At 50.7% G+C, this 18,247-nt stretch overlaps 1 protein-coding gene across 2 annotated transcripts in view; it reads right to left on the bottom strand.

Annotated features, from left to right (window-relative positions):
• CENPC (centromere protein C) overlaps positions 1–18,247 on the bottom strand; it is a 137,800-nt gene that overhangs the window by 46,537 nt on the left and 73,016 nt on the right. For both annotated transcript variants that reach the window (XM_075929261.2, XM_089778175.1), the window contains exon 19: positions 17,930–17,990. In XM_075929261.2, the coding sequence (XP_075785376.2) occupies positions 17,930–17,990 (61 nt within the window). The remainder of the gene's footprint in view (positions 1–17,929; positions 17,991–18,247) is intronic.

Here is an 18,247-nt window from a genome sequence, read left to right as displayed (position 1 = left end):
ACAAGAAAAATAACTTTGCCTCGCTCTTCCTTTGGAATACACAACGGATGGCCCGGACCTGCAGTCCTTGTTTCCACACAAAGTCCTACCCCTTTCAATGGGAGAACAGACACACTGGTGGCACGGGTGCTCTGTGCCCAGTGCTGCCTGGCTCTCCCTGCCACGCATCGCCATAGCTGGCCACTTGGAGAAGGATCGCCCGTTTTCCACCCCAGTCCGTGACTTCCGTGGCAAAGCCCCCCGCTTAGAACTCTACCCCGGCGACAGGAAAGTAACCCGTCTGGCTTGTCATGTGTTGGCATTACAGTCCTCGTGTCTCTATCAGCCTGACAGCCGGTCACAGCCGTCCAGTAGCAGAGACGGACAGCTGGCCTGCGCACCAGTCAGACATGATTACAGCCCTGCTAAATGTTTAGTCTGCCAGGGAGCGCACATTGTCCTCATCACAGTGCGCAGCAGGATCAAATTGGCTGCAAATTACACTCTGGAACCCTGAGACTGGAGAGATGGTCAAAGGTCTCCTATGCCCAGCCGTGTTCTGCCTGCAAAGCATCTGTGCGCTGTGGAGACATTCGCTCACACCAGGAGGAACCAGGGAGGACGCAAGTGGCTGCTTCAGGGATCCAGTCCCCGCCCTGGACGGCCAAGGGAACTGGTCCATGCCCGGGGAAAGGAACTGAAGGAGGGATGGTGTTCGGCAGGAGTAAGAGAGGGATCTTTGGCACAGACGGTTAGTTAAGGGCCCATAGCGTCTAAGGCCAAAAGGACAACCAGAAACGGGAGCTGGCAGAAACGCTGGGCAAAATGGGAAGGGCAACTCTACGCACCCAGAATGGGTGGGGCCTCAGAAGGGGCGGGGCTGCGGGCTAGCCACCCGGCTCTCCAGCTGCAATTTAAAGGCCTGGAGCTACCATCACTCCTGCAGTAGCCTTGGCGGTGGCTGGGATTCCCAGCACCTTTTTTATCACCGGTTCCCAGGAGAGCTGCCCCCACACTGGCGGGTCAGCCACCAAATTATTTCCTTTGGCCTGTGCCTCGCAGGCCAGCACCGTCCCCCCACACACCACGCCAGCCGCCAGAATTAAACCCACGTCCGACAGCCCTCAGAAGGCAAAGGGTAGACTGCAGGTCTGCGCCATCCGTTGTTTGTATTCCAAGGCAGAGACTAGGAGTCACCAAGGTGCGCTCATTAAGTGTCAGATCACCAGGTGATCCTAGCAAGTTACTCATGCCCCATGCAGCAGACGAAGGGGGAAACCCCACAAGAGCCCCACCCATCGAACATGGGGGAAAATCCCTTCACAGCCCCACCCATGGCGATCACTAGACCCTGACCACGTCGGCAAGAACCAGCCAGCCCAACACCTGAGAGACACGATGCTTGTGCCACCTGCCAACTTGGCCCTCCTTTTCCAGTGTCCCATCTCTGGCCGTGAAAGGAGACGACACACCCCAGGATATACAGGGAGGGGGGAAAAAATCCCTTACCGACCCCTACAGGCATCATGGGAGGCTGTCAATGTTTTCATGCGTTTCTCAGCGCGGTGCTGCAAGACCTCGGTGACTGGGGGCGCAACACCCATTTCTAGACATGGTTTAGGCAGCTGGAGCTGTAGGAGAAATCTTTTAGTTGTGGACAGTGAGGGTGCAAGTTGGGATTGTTTCTCTCCAGGGCAGCAGCCGCTAATGATGAAAAGACAGTCCCTGTGCTGAAGAGCTGGCGGGCTAAAGGTTGGGTAAGCAGGGATAGGTCAGTACAACAATACCTGCATCCTGCTTCAAAGGCCTTTTAAGACTTCACTTGAAAGCGAATCCTCTGAACTGTCATTCATGCTTAAATTCGACACTTTACACTCAAGTTTGAATAAAGACGCTAATTATCTTCCCCATTACAAAGATAGCTTCCCCAGTTATCACCTCTAATATCATTAGCTCACAGACATTTACCTCCCCCCCTCAGCCCCCTACTGTTCTGAAATGTGATTTGTCCTTTTCATATGTGTTCATTTTTTTAATTGTATCCTTTGGTATATATGGTTGAGACAATTTTCTTCCACTATTTGATCTGAGGAAGTGGGTCTGGCCCACGAAAGCTCATCACCTATTAAACCATCTTGTTAGTCTTTAAAGTGCTACATAGTCCTGTTTTTTGTTACAACAGAGAGGTGAGAGAGCAGGAGGTAACACTGTGATGAGCACAATAAGCAGCAATCTCCACACACCAGATGCCTATCCACTGTCAAGTGTTTTGCCGTCACCTTGTGTCCACACTGGAATAAATATAAATGATTATTATTTACTTGAGTTGCCACAGCACCAACAACCCAGGACTCGGTTGTGTTGGCACTGTACAAACAGAACAAACAGACAGTCCCTGTCCCACAGAGCTTACAGTCTAAGAAAGCAACATCCCCCAATGTCAGGTTTTGCAATGGAGCGCCAGTACAGATGCATTCTGCTGCCGTGGTAACGCCACATGTGTTCTCCCAGAGTGCACTGGTCACCACAGACAAGCTGCAACACTCCCAAAATGTCAGGATGCCTCCCCAGAAAGCACTGCACGATGGCTACCGCAGCACAATGCCCATGTGGAGACACAAGCCAAAACCCTCACACCAGTGCAACACTAACTAAGCCTCTCCGTCCAAGTTAGATCAACTGGGATAGTTGCAGCACTTGATATCCAACACAAGTACAAGGAGGACATGCAGTGAAATTCAAAAGTGGAAAGTTCAAAACAGAGAAAAGGAAATGTTCCGACAGTGCAAAATTAGCTGGTCAGACAGATTGCTATAAGATATAATTGAGGTCAAGTGAAGAGCAAGATTTTTAAACAGGATTAGACATTTATAGGGCTTACAGCAGTCAAAAAAGCAAACAGAATGTTAGGAATCATTAAAAAAGAGAGAGAGCATAAGACAGAGAATATCTTATTGCCTCTATATAAGTCCATAGAACATCCACATCTTGAATATTGTGTACAGATGTGGTCGCTTCATCTCAAAAAAGATATATTGGCATTGGAAAAGGTTCACAAAAGGGCAACTAAAATTATTAGGGGTTTGGAACGGGTCCCGTATGAAGAGAGATTAAAAGGACTGGGATTTTTCAGCTTAGAAAAGAGGAGACTAAGGGGGGAGGTGATAGAGGTCTATAAAATCATGGCAGGTGTGGAAAAAGTGAATAAGGAAAAGTTATTTACTTGTTTCTATAACATAAGAACTAGGGCTCACCAAATGAAATGAATAAGTAAGTTTAAAACAAAGAAGTTTTTCTTCACACAACAGTGCACAGTCAACCTGTGGAACTCCTCGCCAGAGGATGTTGTGAACTTTAACAGGGTTCAAAAAAGAACTAGATAAATTCATGGAGGTTAGGTCCATCAATGGCTATTAGCCAGAATGGGTAGTCCCTAGACTCTATTTGTCAGAAGCTGGAAATATTTGACAGGAGAGGGATCACTTGATGATTACTTGTTCTGTTCACTCCCTCTGGGGCATCTGGCATTGGCCACTGTTGGAAGACAGGATACTAGGCTAGATGGACCTTTGGTCTGACCCAGTGTGGATGTTCTTATGTTCTTACAAAAGTTATACACCAGCTTCAGAATGGATCTAAAACTTCACGGTTCAGGGCCAACTTCACACTAATGGGAGTCAGGAGGAAAATTCCTTGGACAGGTTCTCTCCAATATCCCTATGGCAGAGTTTTTTGCACCTTCCTATAAGCAGCTGCTACTAGCTGTAGTAGATGAATCTTGGGTCTGATTGAGACTAGCAAGTCCTGTGTAGACCACTGGAGTTATTGGTCTGTAAAGCACTTGGGGACCCATTAGAATGAAGAGCTGGTCTGATTTTGCACAGCTCGTTCTGTGGTACAGTCTGAAATTTTAAAAAAACTTTCAATTTGACACAGAGAGAAAACTGACATTTTGGACTTTCCCCCACACGGAGAAATTCAAAATTTCTCTGGGACCTTTTCAAAATGTTTCTGACGCTCTCCAAGATGGAGAGCCTAGAAGCCCTAGCTCTGAGGCAGCCGACCAGCCAGGCTGTCTTGGAGATGGGAGCCTCAGCTCTCATGGCTTTGAGGCTCTTGGCTCCCTATCAGTCTGACAAAGTTGTTGGGAACATGGAAGCTGGGATCTGCAGGGCCAGGAGGCCTTGGAAAGAGCTGGGAGGCAACCAAGTGAAAACCCACCTGATTTCCATCAAAATGTTCTTGAAATGGCAATCTTCTGGTGGAATGTTTCAGTGTTCACAAATCGACATTTCCAGTCTTGTGCTGCCTAAGTGTTAGCCACTCATCTGCGGACTGATTGTTTGCTTTTTTTCAAGCAGGACCATCTCCTCACATCTTTCCCCTGCTATTCTTGGACGCCCACGTTTATTGCTTCTGCATAAAAATCTCTTCTTCACCGGGAAGGCCCCCTCAGCGTGCTTTCAACAAGGTTGACTTCAAAATGTTCTACTCCGAGGCTTTAACGGCATTTGGAGATTAAAAGCGCCGTTCCCTTTGTTGGCTCCAACAATGCAAAGGACCCATGGAGAGAACTGAGACAGAAGAAAGACACTGCAAAGGCTGAAAGACTTTCGGGAGATTTAACTGCTCTCCAGCCAGCTGAAAGGACCAGTCCTGTTGTCCTTTCTTATGCCAAATAGTGATAGAGATGCAGCCGTGTTAGTCTGGTTGTGCTGAAACAAAAGACAGGACTATGCAGCACTTTAAAGACTAACAAGATGGTTTATTCGGCGATGAGCTTCCATGGGTCAGACCCACTTCTCTGGCTCACGAAAGCTCATCACCTAATAAACCATCTTGTTAGTCTTTAAAGTGCTACATAGTCCTGTCTTTTCTTTCTTATGCCAGCAGACATAATGAACACAAGAGGGAGGAATACCTGGCTGTTGGGAATCAGTGAAACGCCACACCTAAGACAATGATGCCAACGTATTTCTCTCAGCTCCGAATCCTTTTCTAGCTCCCGCTCCAATCTGTGTCCCTCTGCAGAGAATGCAAATCTACAGCTAAGGGGGCTCCGTGCAAAAGGGGGGGGACGGGCAATGAGGAGTCCTAGCCGGGGCCTTTTGCTCGTGTCCGCAGGCACACAACCCTCGCCCTGGTGCGGTCTGTCTGCAGTTATCAGTGAATCCAGCACATCCGGAGGTAGGCCCGGTCGAACCAAAAGTCGCCCGCTCGCCAAAAAATGAAACGAATCCTCTGAAGGAGCAGAGTTATTTCAACTCTCTGAACACGGCAGACAAATTCATCGATTTTCGGGCCCTTCTCCTGGCCCGTGCCTCGGTGACGACCTTCCCAAAAATGTCCCGCGACTCTTGCCCAGCCGATGCTGTTTCCTGACCACCTCCTCTCTCAGACCCTTGCGGACTCCTTCCTCAATCCCCTGACGTGCGGTCGTAGGCCATAGTGGGCTGTTGCACCCCCAGGTTTCACGCAGGGCTCTGCTGCCGGACCTATGCCCTGAGTCCTGGCAGCCAGCCCCACCTCTACCCCCAGCTGTGGCCTGTTTACCCCGTCTGGGTCCCCCCGCAGAGACACGGCCCTGTCCCGAACCAGCTCTGCAAAGGGGAGGGTGTGTGGACAAGGGTCACCTAGTGATGGCCTCTCACATGGCCAGGAAGGATCACCCCGCACAGTGGATTCAGAGAAATAAAGACCACGTGGGCTGCAGCCAGCCTTTGTGGGTGCACTTTGTTCCCATGATGGCTCTCTTACGGAGGCACCTACCTGCTATGTATTTAGATCGTCCCCCAGAACCAGGACTGCCTGCGTGAAAGACGCCTAGAAACGACGACTGTGAAATTGCCTTGAGCTCCAGCGCTTAGGAGGCAGCCCCTGGCTAATCGTATCTTCCCACAGCCCTGGCAGACGCGTCAGGTTTCCTCGCCAGCGCGCACCCCGTGTGGGCGTGATGCTCGCACAGCTCCCTTTTCATTGACATGCCCAGCTGTGCTTCATCCATAACGCCAGGCAGGAGCGGCGGCAGCACCATATGGATCCTGGGACATTCGAAAGGGCTAACCGCAGAGCAATGAAACTCCGGGGAGATTATGGGCCTGATTATTCCCCACGGTCAAACGTTATTTTAGCAAAGGATTCTGGGAGGAGGCTTTAGGGGACCTGGGTCTAGTGTCAGTAAGTTTCCTAGCATGTTCAGTTAGCAGGGTATTCCGACCACTGTCCTGCAACCAATGTGCCAATTGCAGGAAGCCTTTACTTGTGAGAATATTGCACCTCTGTAGACCGGAGCCTTTTACAGTGGAAGGATGGACTCAGAATTAAAAGTACAGGCAGGAGATTCAAGAGACTTGAGTTTAGTCCCTGCGGGCGTGTCTAGACTACAGGGTTTTTTCAAAAAAAATTCCCCTGAGTCTAGACTGCTGCCGTGTTCTTTTGAAAGTACATCGAAAGAACGTGGCAGTTTTTTGACCGTGGAAAACCTCGTTTTACGAGGAAGAACGCCTTTTTTCAGAAGTGCTCCTTTGAAAAAAAGGCACTATGTAATGCAAACTGTGCTTTTTCGAAAGAGAGCATCCAGGGTGCTCTCTTTCGAAAAAGCAGCTTGCTTTTTAAAAAATACTGGTTGTAGTTTAGGTGCTCTCTTTCGAAAGAGGCTTGCAGCTTAGACATAGCCTGACTCTGCTACTGACTTCCTATGTGACCTCGGGCAAGTCCCTTAAATCGGTGGCGCTCTGCAGATTTACACAGTATGAGGCGCTAGCCCTTAACTGCTTCCTCTTAAAAGTCTCAGAGGAGGAGCCGTGTTAGTCTGTAACTTTAAAAACAACAAGAGCTCCTGTGGCACGTTAGAGACTCGCAAATAGATATACTTCACGAGCTTTCGAGGGCAAAACCCACTTCTGCACACATGACGGTCTTGCTTACATCTTTGTTCCCCTCCCGTCGCCCAGGGTCACAACCCTTCCTTTCCCTGCCCTTCGGCCTAGTGAGGTTTTAAGCGTTGCAAGGCAGGAACGGTCTTTTTATTCCTGTGTGCACGCTCAGCAGCCAGCACAAGGGAGCGGCAGACCTTGGCTCAGGCCGTCTGTGCCACTATCAGACAAATTACAACAATAAAAATGCCCTGTCCTATCCCATTGGTTTAAACATACATACCAGCACAAGTCCACGCTGCCCTGTTTGCACCCAGCTTTCGGAGCAGAGAGAAATGGCTGGAGCACGTGGCTTATGAGGCAGAGGCGTAGCGAGGGTGTTACGTGCTCGGGGGGAAAGGAATAATTGGCACCCCTTCCCAGCCTTGCTGCTGCGCGGCAGGGCCTGAAAACTGGCGTGTGGCTGAGCCCGACCCTGGGGGCGGAGGGGAGCTTGTACCGCATCTTCCCCCGCCCCCTCCAGTTTGGGGCTGGGACTGCCCATGCACTAACCCGCTGGTGGAGATGGAGGAAGGTTGGGCTGGTGGCAGAGAGGCAGGGAGGAGGCTCCAGCCGGCGGCGGTGGGCGGAGGAGAAGGCGAGCCGAGAGATGACAGGAGGTCTCTCGCAACCCTAGGCGTCTATGAGATGCTCTGGAGATAACAAGGGCCCATTCTGCTTCCTGCACACGCTGGCCATAGAATTTCACCCAACAGCTGAGCTGGCGCCCTGGCACTAAACAGAGAAAGCGGACAGGAGGCAGGTGAGGAAGGGAGAACATGACAGAAACATTGGCTGAAACTAATTATCCAGGAGCCTGTTTCCACGGGTGCTGTATGTTAGGAGGCGATCGCTCCCCTGCGGTGCCTCCCAAGGTGGGTTCCGGCTCTGTTACCTGCAATCAACTAAAAAGAATGGGGTGGGGGTGGAAAAAAAAGAGAGTTTGCTCTGTCAGCAGAGCACATCCCAGGCGAAAGCTGTTCTGTTCTCAGATCACCCGACACTTGCCTTGTATTTGAAAGCAGCCGCAATCTGTTTCCCCCTATAGTAGCTTGTTTTCAAGAAAAAGAATAAATTAAGTGCAAACCCATGGTGTGATCATAGCAAACATTCCAAATATCCTTGGAGAACAGGTGGTGACAATCCCTCCCCCCCACAAGAAGGCAAAACAGCATGAAATATCTCCCCTCTTGCTTTTATTACATCCTGTTATCTGACTTGATGCTTATGTGTTTTATACAAGAGCATCAGCTGCTTATGCACCAACTTATGGCTGCTGTTAGCTCTTTTTTAATAGCAATGTCGGCCTGTGGCTTTATTCTATTTGTCAGGACAGCTGGAGATTGAAAATATATATTCAGCGTGCGTCGGTCCTTCCTCTTACAGGTCATTTATATGAAGTCTCTCTTTCCAGAGACACCTAGATGGATTACAGCAGGTCAGTTTTTGACTCTCTTTATGCTTTGAATAATAACACGCACTTAAAAGGATCCATATATTCAAGGGAGTTACTTGCCAGAAATTTAAAGAGAGAAGCTACTGTCAATCACAGCGCTGCATTGCTCATGAAGGTCCATACGGTTTACTGCGTGTATAGCAGGTTGAAAGTTTTTGGCTGAAAAAATTTCCCAGCCAAAAGTGTGGTTTCATCTACATGGGAATTTCCCGGGGGGAAATGCTGATTTTGCTTAAATTGGTCAGTTTTCCGATCAAAAAAGTGTTTTGAATTGGCATTTCAAAACCCAATTCCGTTTGCTTTTGACTTAACATTTGGTTTGGTTTTCTTTTCCGTTTTTCAGCATTTTCAGTCATTTGACCAGAGGGTGGGCTCCGGGGCGGGGCTGAGGATGAAAGTAGGAGGGGCCTCCGGGCTTTGGGGGCGGGGTCAGGGCAGGGGCTTACCTCGAGCAGCTCCTGGTCAGTGGTGCAGCGGGGGGGCTAAGGCAGCTTCCTGCCTCTCCTGGTACCGCAGACCCTGCTGTGCCCCCCGTGCTGGGTCGTGGCTTGTTCTTTGAAAACCACTGCTAGGCGCTGTACAGCTACATAACATAAGACAGCTGCTACCCCAAAGGGACCACACTTCTGAATAGCCAGGGTGGGAGGGGAAACGTGCGGAAAGGTGACGGTCTCACAGCAGAGCGGGGAACAGATCCCAGGCCTACAGACTCCCGCAGGTCACCGATTGGATCTTGGAGCCTCTTGTGTACTAAGCCCAGTAGCACTCGGCTCAAAGCCTGAAATAGGCCTGAGTTAAAAGCACTTGGTTCCCCAGGAAAGAACCAGAGAGTCGGAAGCTTTGTTTTAACGCAGCATCATGGGGCTCACTCAGAGGGCTAGCACTGCCTCTCCCCTCTTCCCCAACAAGGCATAAATCAAGCTTTGAAACCTTACGGCAGCCGAGGTCACAATACAAATACGGGCACGCTAAGCCCACAGTAATATCGTCACGGCACTGTATCACAAAGTGGATGCATGGGAGCAGAAGTGCAGGATAAATCAAGGGTTCTGCCTCCTCTCCAGCGTTGGTGATGGGCATTAATGGGAGTGACTGTCACAGAGATGAGAGCGGCTTTATTTCAACAGACTCAAACACAGAGTGCAGTGCAAGCAATGGTGTGAAAAGCTGGTCGAGGCCCCTTTGCCGTACCGAACCGAGGACACAATTCCCGGTAAAGTCTGAAAGGGGAAAAAGTAAAATGTGTGGGGAAGAGAATAGAGACTTATTCTGCCAGCCCCAGCCAGCCCTCCTGAAATTCAGGCCCGATGCCTCTCTCAGTTACCATCTCCTTTGACAATTCATCTCGTTTGCGTGGAACATAAGAATGGCCGTTCTGGGTCCATCTAGCCCAGTATCCTGTCTGCCGACAGTGGCCAGCACCAGGTTCCCCAGAGAGGGTGGACCGAAGACAATGATCAAGCGATTTGTCTCCTGCCATCCTTCTCCAGCCTTTGACAAACAGAGGCCAGGGACACCATTTCTATCCCCTGGCTAATAGCCTTTTATGGACCTAACCTCCATGAATTTATCTAGCTTCTCTTTAACCTCTGTTATAGTCCTAGCCTTCACAGCCTCCTCTGGCAAGGAGTTCCACAGGTTGACTACGCGCTGTGTGAAGAAGAACTTTTGCTTATTAGTTTTAAACAATGCAAGGACGAGGGAGAACGTGTGCGAGGGAATCCACATTGTTCGGCGCACATTCGTGGAATCCGCCCGGCTGTCACGAGGAAGGTTGTCAAATCCCGCTTAATTGGTTATGTGGTTAAATGTGGTGTTTAGCTGGTTTGGTCTCCCTCTGCTGCCCAGAGGGGCTGCCCTGGACGTCCGGAGCACCCCGTCAGCTGGCACAGCCCCCACCGGTTTACCAGAACTGGTAAGATTCACCCGTTCACCAGTTAACCTTTCACATCCCTCCTTGAAAACTCTCCTTTGCCGCCAGGCCTACACAAAACTTGCAAAGCTTAGGCTGTTGGTGATCTCAGGGTGCTGCCTACCATGCTGACCGATACTGTCTCCTGGCTGCTTTTGTGTTCTCTCTACACTCTTAATCTCTTCAGGTGAGAGACGTTTTGTTGTGTGTTTGTGCAGCACCTAGCACCAGGGGCCCCAGATCTGTGAGTTGGGTCTCGTGGCTGCTACTTCAACAGAAAGAGTTAACATCAGTGTGCAGGAAATGGAAAGAGTGTATGTCCATAGGATTCCTGCGTCACTAAACCAGAGGTTCCCACGTTACCCGAGACTCCAGCCATAGGAGCTGCCGTAACACACAGAGTAGTGACTCCCTGCTGAATGTGTCAAGGTTTGGCAGGGCAGCGGGAGTGAGAGAATGAAAGTTGTGCCCTGTTTTTTAAATCTTCTTTACAGTTTTGAAATGTTTCCATTGAAGGCTGGATCCATCTGCAACTTGGAGATCCCAGGCAGACCAATACCGCTACCTCCTGTTCCAGTCTACACCACCCTAAACCAGCTTGACATGCACTACAGATCACACTGTGCTGATATGGAGGCGTGGGGGGGGGGATGTCTAGTGCCATTGGGTCTCAGGATCAACCATTTTCTTCAACTGGGTCAGGCGAAAACCGGTTTGAAAACCCCTGGCCTCGCACACTGGGGACCTGATCTTGGGTCGGGGGTCTGGCGGGGCCGCTATGATACAAAATAAAACACAGAGCTGTCTGAACATTGCCCAAGGAGGACTGTCCCCTGCCTAAGCGCTATGGGTCGGAGACTCGATCATGTGGCTCCCTTTCGATCTCTGCAGCAGCTGTGGCAGACGGCAGGCGCCGCTGAGGACTGGGTTCTAGATCTCTACCGTTTGCGATGTGTTCTGCATCTGGTTTCCCCGACACGTGACGTTATCGTGCACGTGAATACAGCACACACAGAGCAGATATCTAATTCTGAGCGGGGTCTGCAGCGGCCAAGCCATTCAGAATTGGCTTGATTCCTCCCCGCTGTAAACACACTGCATCAGCGTTCGTAACCATGGGAAACGCTTTGCGCGTCGTGAGGAAACGCTGCAAAGTGCTGAATCGGGACTGGAGGAGGGTGTCTAGTACCATTGGGCGAACACAGGTGCCTTACATCAAAGACCTCTTGGGGAGAGAGCGCACCACTCCAGTATTAACCATCACAGATCTAGGATCACACATAATTTTGCAAGAGCGTGCAGGCCAAAATGAAGCAGACCAGCATTTCCCTAGCTGACAGGCAAGAAAACAGACAATTGCGAGGGAGGGGCCGATGCGGGAGGGTTCCCAAATCAGGACAAGACGGGCCAGCCTGTCAAAGATTTTCTGAGGGATCCAGTTTCCGTCTGAAAATGCTGATTCCATGAAATTGACACATTCTGCGGGAACGTGTTGATTTAGTCAAAACATTTCCTGGAAACCAAGCGTGTGAGACACTGGCCAGCTGGGCTGCCAACCCAGCCTCGGTTGGGAGGGCACCTCCCGAACTCGCCGGCTGCCTAGAATGAAAACACCACTTGGGAATTTCACATGAAAAAGAACCCGTTTTTCAACCAAAACAGCAAGGTACCGTCGCCCTCAAAGAGCTGACCACAGAATTTCAAGGCTTTAGACGGGAACTGCTGGTTTTTTATTGTCTGATCGGCCATGACGGGCAGCAGCTAGCAGCATGGGTCTGGAACAGACACCTCTTAAAAGTCAGTCGAAATCAGGACGCTCTCTGCTTGGCTCTTTAAGCTGGAGTTGGCCCGAGGATTTTAAGCACCCTTCACACTTGTTTCAAACTCCCAATCCGAAATCACACAGCTCCTTGCTTTCGGGACACGCAACGGGGCACCTGCCAACACGCTCTCAAAGAGCCAAGTGCAAAACCGTTCAGCATCCAGCTTCCCTAGAGTGATGGATTTTCGAGCCAAGAGCCGAGCGTTGTATTTAGGTGCTTAAATGGAAGCGAAGCTCAGTAAAGTATCTTGCCCCCGTTGGGCATGCTGGGGGACTTTTGAAAAATCAGAGGACTACTGGCACCGGAAAGCCAGCTTCTTCTCAAAGGCAGAGTAGCATTTCGCTCTGGGCTAGACCAGGAAAAGAAACAAGCGGCCAGCACGGAGCACGTGTGCGTCGCCACGAAACAAGGAGCAAGCCCGGTTTTCGAGCGTAGGCCGACCCCCGGAATGGTCTCTCCGACTCTACATGACTGTGTTGGCGATTGGGCCTGCCACGTGTCGGTGGGAAGGGCCACGCTTATAAATGCTAGGAAGAGACCGAGGAGGAGGGCGTCCTGGGAAACTCGAGCTGGCGTGAAGAGCCACATTGCAGTGGCCTGGCCTCCTCAGTCGTGTCCCTTCTGCATCCCTGCCTGTCCTCGTCTTTGCCCTGTACCCTTCGCATAGGAGGGCGCCCACAGAGGTCTGAGAGGCTCCCGCCTCACCCGCCTGTAGCCGTCAATTCACCTCATGCCAAAGCACTAGGGCCTTGTCCTCCTCGCCTGCACCCCACCCAAAGGAGAAAAGGCCTGTCATGAAAAAACCCTCCCAGACCTTTCTGGATGCCCATCCGCAGAGCTTCCCAAGGACACGGGCAGTCTGGAAGCCTCGTGGACACTGTGCCTGAGCACAGGGAGGTCTTTCAGGGAGGCAGCCAACAGGCCTGCCTGCACGGGGGCTGTTGGTGCGGTGGCAGCGGGCGGCGAGGCGCCCAACCCATCTTCCACAGGGAACAGCTTCGCTATGGTCAGCACGCCAGCTCGGCACGTCTCTGGCTGCAGTGTGGGGAGACCTACGGAAGGGTGCTCACAACCTAAGGAAGTGTCCCTCAGCGACATTTCTGTCCGACTCACTGCCTGGTCTTGGCATCTCCGTTTTCTGCCTGGGGCCAAACCCTGTTTTATCCCCCTCTTTAAGGCGCCTAAACTGGATGTGCCTCTCCCTGGAAGTTCCTACAGCACCTGCCTCGTGGTTGGCACGATGAGATGCTACTGTAACACAACGGACCCTCACTCTAACGCCCGTCGCCATAACGACCCTGGTGCTCATAGAGACGTGGTCCCCGGGTCCACCTGCTGGGCCCAGGGGCAGAAAACTCCTTTAGCCCCGTGGCCATGGAGGGGGTGGGGTAGAATCTCCTCCAGGCAGCCTCCCACGCTGGTTCCAGGACCAGAGGCGCTCTCTGCCCCGTCTCAAATGGCGTGATTCCCCTGGGCTTGCTGATCGCGAGGGCGGGCTGTACAAAAAGTGCTGTAGGCGCTAGGACACGCTAGCCGAGCGCCTACATTCCTCAGAACAGACCAGGGACATCCCCTTGCCCTCGTGACCAAATGCCAGAGGGAAACGCCGCAAGAGCAGTGGTGAAAGGGAAGCGAGTGTCACTCCTCATTACGATATCAGGTACGTTCGCCCGTCTGAGCAGGCCCCACCTTTCACTAGGGTGGGAACCCGGGGATTATTTTCCAAAGGATTATCATCTTCTGCTCTGTAACCCAGCTGCCTGCCTCCCGAGCCTGCAGTTTCGTAGCGGAAAAAACGGAGGCGCGCGTTGTCAACGAGGGGCACGCAACACCGAGGGCAACACAAAGCAACACGCCCCTTGATCCACACAGAATTCGCCCTGGCTAACAAACGGTCAGCGTTACCCGGGTGAATGCTGCAAACCACTGACAAAAACAACACAGAGCACACGCGGATGGCGCTCGCCAGCTGACATTCATCACGGACTTGAGGAATTAGAACAGCGTGTCTGTCACCCAAGCCCGGCCGTTACCCAACAGAGAGCTGTAGCAGGAGAGATTCTGAAGCTATCTTCCATTTAACTTAGCCCGTGTTCGGTCAGGAAATTCACTCTGGCTTTTTCACAGTCAACATGTCATAGAATCATAGGACTGGAAGGGACCTCGAGAGGTCATCGAGTCCAGCCCCCCGCCCTCAAGGCAGGACCAAGCTCCATCTACACCATCCCTGACAGATGTCTATCTAACCTGTTCTTAAATATCTCCAGAGAGGGAGATTCCACCACCTCCTTTGGCAATTTATTCCAACATTTGACCACCCTGACAGTTAGGAATTTTTTCCTAATGTCCAATCTAAACCTCCCCTGCTGCACTTTAAGCCCATTACTCCTTGTCCTGTCCTCAGAAACCAAGAGGAACAAATTTTCTCCTTCCTCCTTGTGACACCCTTTGTCCTGGGATCGAAGGTTTGGGAAGGGAGTGCAGTTCAGTAATTAGGCCAGGCGACCAGCAATCCAGACCCGTGGTGTCCAACACGCTAGTCACGAGCCACATGTGGCTGTTTGTACCCATTGAGCTAGGCAAATTGGCTCATAAAATGATTTATATTTTCAGTGTAATGTGGCTAGTTTGCTACTGCAGACCTGGTTGGACCTCATGGCTCTAGACATATATATTCCATTCTTGCCTCTGCCCATACACGAACTGCTCTAAGATCTTCTGGCAGAGGGGCTATGCAAGAGCCCTGCAGAAGTTTCTAAAAAAAAATTGTGATTAGAAGACGCTGATGGTTGACGTGTTTCCTAATACAGAAAAATACCAAACACTGCTAAAACTGTTGTTTAAATTACGCATTGTGCTAGGGGCTGTACATAATAAGACCTGCTCTGAAGAGCTGACGAACTAGACAAAACGCACCAACGATGGGAGGGGAAGTAGAGGCTGCGAGAGGTGAAGTTACTTGTTCGAGGGCACAGAGCAGGTCAGTGGCAGACCAAGAACAGACCCCCGATTTTGATTTTTTGTTTTTTTAATCAAGGTTGCAGTCCTGTTTGATTTCATCATCATATTAGATCAGGCAACATATCAACAGAGAACAAGAAAGCTGCCAATATCTCTAACCCTGTTTCAAATGATCTATAGCAGCGGCCTAGCAGTGGGGCTGATGTGCAGGAAAAAGCTACATAGTGGTTTCTGATATAGAGAAAAGCAGAGAAGGTAGAAGGCAAGACCAGCTCACCATGGGTATGTCTAGACTGCAAGCTTCTTTCGAAAGAGCATCCACACCTGAAAACTGGATCGAAGGTGGAAACCAAAATGTCCTGGTTTTACAAAGGGGTACACTGGAGAGTTATGAAGGGTATGTATTAAAAAGGCACAGTTAAATCAAGGTAGAAACATGCAGCTCTGATATTGTCTCGTATTAGAGTGGTCTTAGATTCTGGAATAATTTCTTACAGAACCACCAAACTGTCAATTCATATAAAAAGAAAGCGTTAACAAAATCAAGGGATCAGATCAAAGCTTGCAAATAGCTGGCCACATCCTGCTGACTTGTGATATTAGGGGCAGGATACAATGCTCAGAAGAAAACACACCGTGCGATGACGCAAATATTTCCCCCGGTCGCAGCCACTGGAAATGAACACCGATGCACTTGTTCATCTCATTAGTAAAACAGGAATTAGAGAGCTCATAACACTTGCCATAATGATGCAACACTCAGTCTCCCGGCTAAGGCTGAGTGTTCACACGTGGTGTGCAGCACCGTCTAGAATCCCCACCCCCCTCCGTGTTTTGCATATTAAGGGGAATAGGATGTTCATATTCGGGGTAATGCTAGCGCTGTACTAATTAGACGTTACCTCTGGGGTGCCAGTAGTTCCCGGCTGGAGGTTGGTGATGGGAGGGGTTCCTTTGCAGGCAGACAAGCATACAGCTCCACAGCTACCATGGACCAGAAATGGACTCATGATCACCAGCTCCTCACTAGCTGATGGCTTTCCAGTTGCTTTTAGACTTACAGACAGCTATTTCAAATGTTATTTGCCCATGTGCAGCACGCCCTTGGAGGATCTCAAAGCATTTCATCTACATTAACTATGCCTCATCATTAGATGAGATCTTCATTTTACCAAGGTCAACCCAGCCAGTCGTACAAGAGTTCTGGCCCCTAGCTATTCTGCTCCATCCCTGACGCATACAATCAGGGCCGGCTCTAGGTTTTTTTGCCACCCCAAGCAAAAAAAATGTTGGCCGCCCCCCATTTTTTTGTTGGCTTTTCCACGTTTGCACTTTGCAATGGTTTTTGTTTTGTTTTGTTTGTAATGAAAACAGAAAATGTGTAGTCAGTGAAATAAAACAATCTCCTACTAGTGCACTCATTTAATTTTAACAAAATCACAATTACAAACAATTTAGGTTCAACTATACACTAATGAAAAACGTTAGCGTCTTCCGATGCGCCCAACTGCTCATAAATTAAAAGAATTTATATGAACTGAATGTTTCTGGTTTTTATACTTTCCTTAGCAAGTGGATTTCGTCCGCTCTGACCTGTGTCCCTGGAGAGGTCCAGAGCTCAGTGGCCACAGCGGGGGAGACCCTGAAATTTCTGCTCCCTGAGTTTAAAGCCTCCACCCCCCCAGCCCCGTGCTCTCTGCTCAGCCAGGCTACAGCCCCTTAACCTCCCCCACCTCTGAGCCTCTGATTGGGGAGTCCCTGGGCTGCTAGACTGCGAGCCAGGCCAGCAGGGGGCAGCCCGGGGCAAGCGCCTACCTCCTCCATTAGGGTGGCAAAGTGCTCCAGCGCGCCGGCGGGCAGGTCCCCATACAGCAGCGCCCCAGTGCCCGGCATGCCATGCAGGAAGAAGAGCGTCCGGCCGCAGTCAGGCGTGGCAGGGAACTCGGTGCCCAGCGTCAGCTGCCCCACCGGGCTCAGCGTCACCAGCAGCTGCCGCGGCTGCCCCGCGCGGCCCTCCAGGAAGCGCCCCAGCGGGTGCCGCACCTCGGGGCTGCCCACGCAGAGCTCCCAGCACCCCGGGACCAGGCGCAGGCTCCGAGCAGCCGGGCACGGGGCTCCCAACTCGGGGCGGCCTCCGCGGGGCTCCCCACTTGCTCCTCCTGCGGGCCGGAATGCCACCGCTGGCAACGTGCTGCCCCAAGTACTTGCTTGCTTTGCTGGTGCCGAGAGCCGGCCCTGCATACAATTGAAGTAAACCCTGCGAGATCCACATGCTTCCAAGCTGAACGTTTTCTGAATCTAAACGTGGTCCGACTAATTGGTCCTGAAGCACAGACGAGCCATCCCCCAACAAGACGCAATAGTGTCAGGGAGGGTCTCCAGATGACACAGCAGGTCCCTGGTAGGACCGGGTCTAGAACCCACACCTGGTTTGCGTTTTAAGTCAGTGAGAAAGCACCTGCAGTCAGTTGTCACTAGGAACAAGTGGAAGTACACTGCATACTGTTTAAAAGCAGTGTTGGTGAAAACATCTGTAACTCAGCAAGTCTCAAATACAGAAAATGGGCCAATCCCTTCCCCTCTAACTCGCCATCCCAGTTTAATATTTCCAGTAGGACGATCAATATCACGGGATACCTCTGTGGTTAAGGTATTAAACTAGGACTCAAGAGAGCTGGCATGTCACTCTGCCTCAGGCTGTCTGTGAAGCCTTGGTCAAGTCACTTAACCTGTGTGTGCCCTCGCCTCCCCATCTGCACAATGAGGGTTATACAGTTATTTTGCAACAGTGCCTTATAATACCAGGCACTGTACTGACACATCACAAAAAAACTAGTCCCTGCCCATTTAGAGTGAGTATACTTTTGCGGGGAGTATTTCTCACCATGTTTGTGCAGCGCCTTGCACAATGACGTCCTGCTCTCAGCTGGGGTCTCCATGTGCAGCTGGAATACAAACAGCAACAATTACAACAGGAAAGGCAAAAAGCGTCTCTGAACTAGCACTTTACCGGCGAGGGACAGAATTAAATAGAGCAGCCTACTATATTGTTCCGTTGAAAGAAATGGAAACCACAAAATTAAGACATTCAGTCCTCTGCTTATGCAAAGGGGCCTCGGCCAGTTTATCAAACAAATAATATTTTAGTTACTTTTTGCATTATTTTCCTTTTATTTCATTGTCGCCATTAAAATTACAGATT

The sequence above is a fragment of the Pelodiscus sinensis genome, chromosome 4 (assembly GCF_052426305.1).
Source record: "Pelodiscus sinensis isolate ZL-2025 chromosome 4, ASM5242630v1, whole genome shotgun sequence".
Classification (NCBI taxonomy): Eukaryota; Metazoa; Chordata; order Testudines; family Trionychidae; genus Pelodiscus; species Pelodiscus sinensis.
Note: the sequence above shows the minus strand (reverse complement) of the source record. Positions and strands in the feature narration are given on the sequence as shown.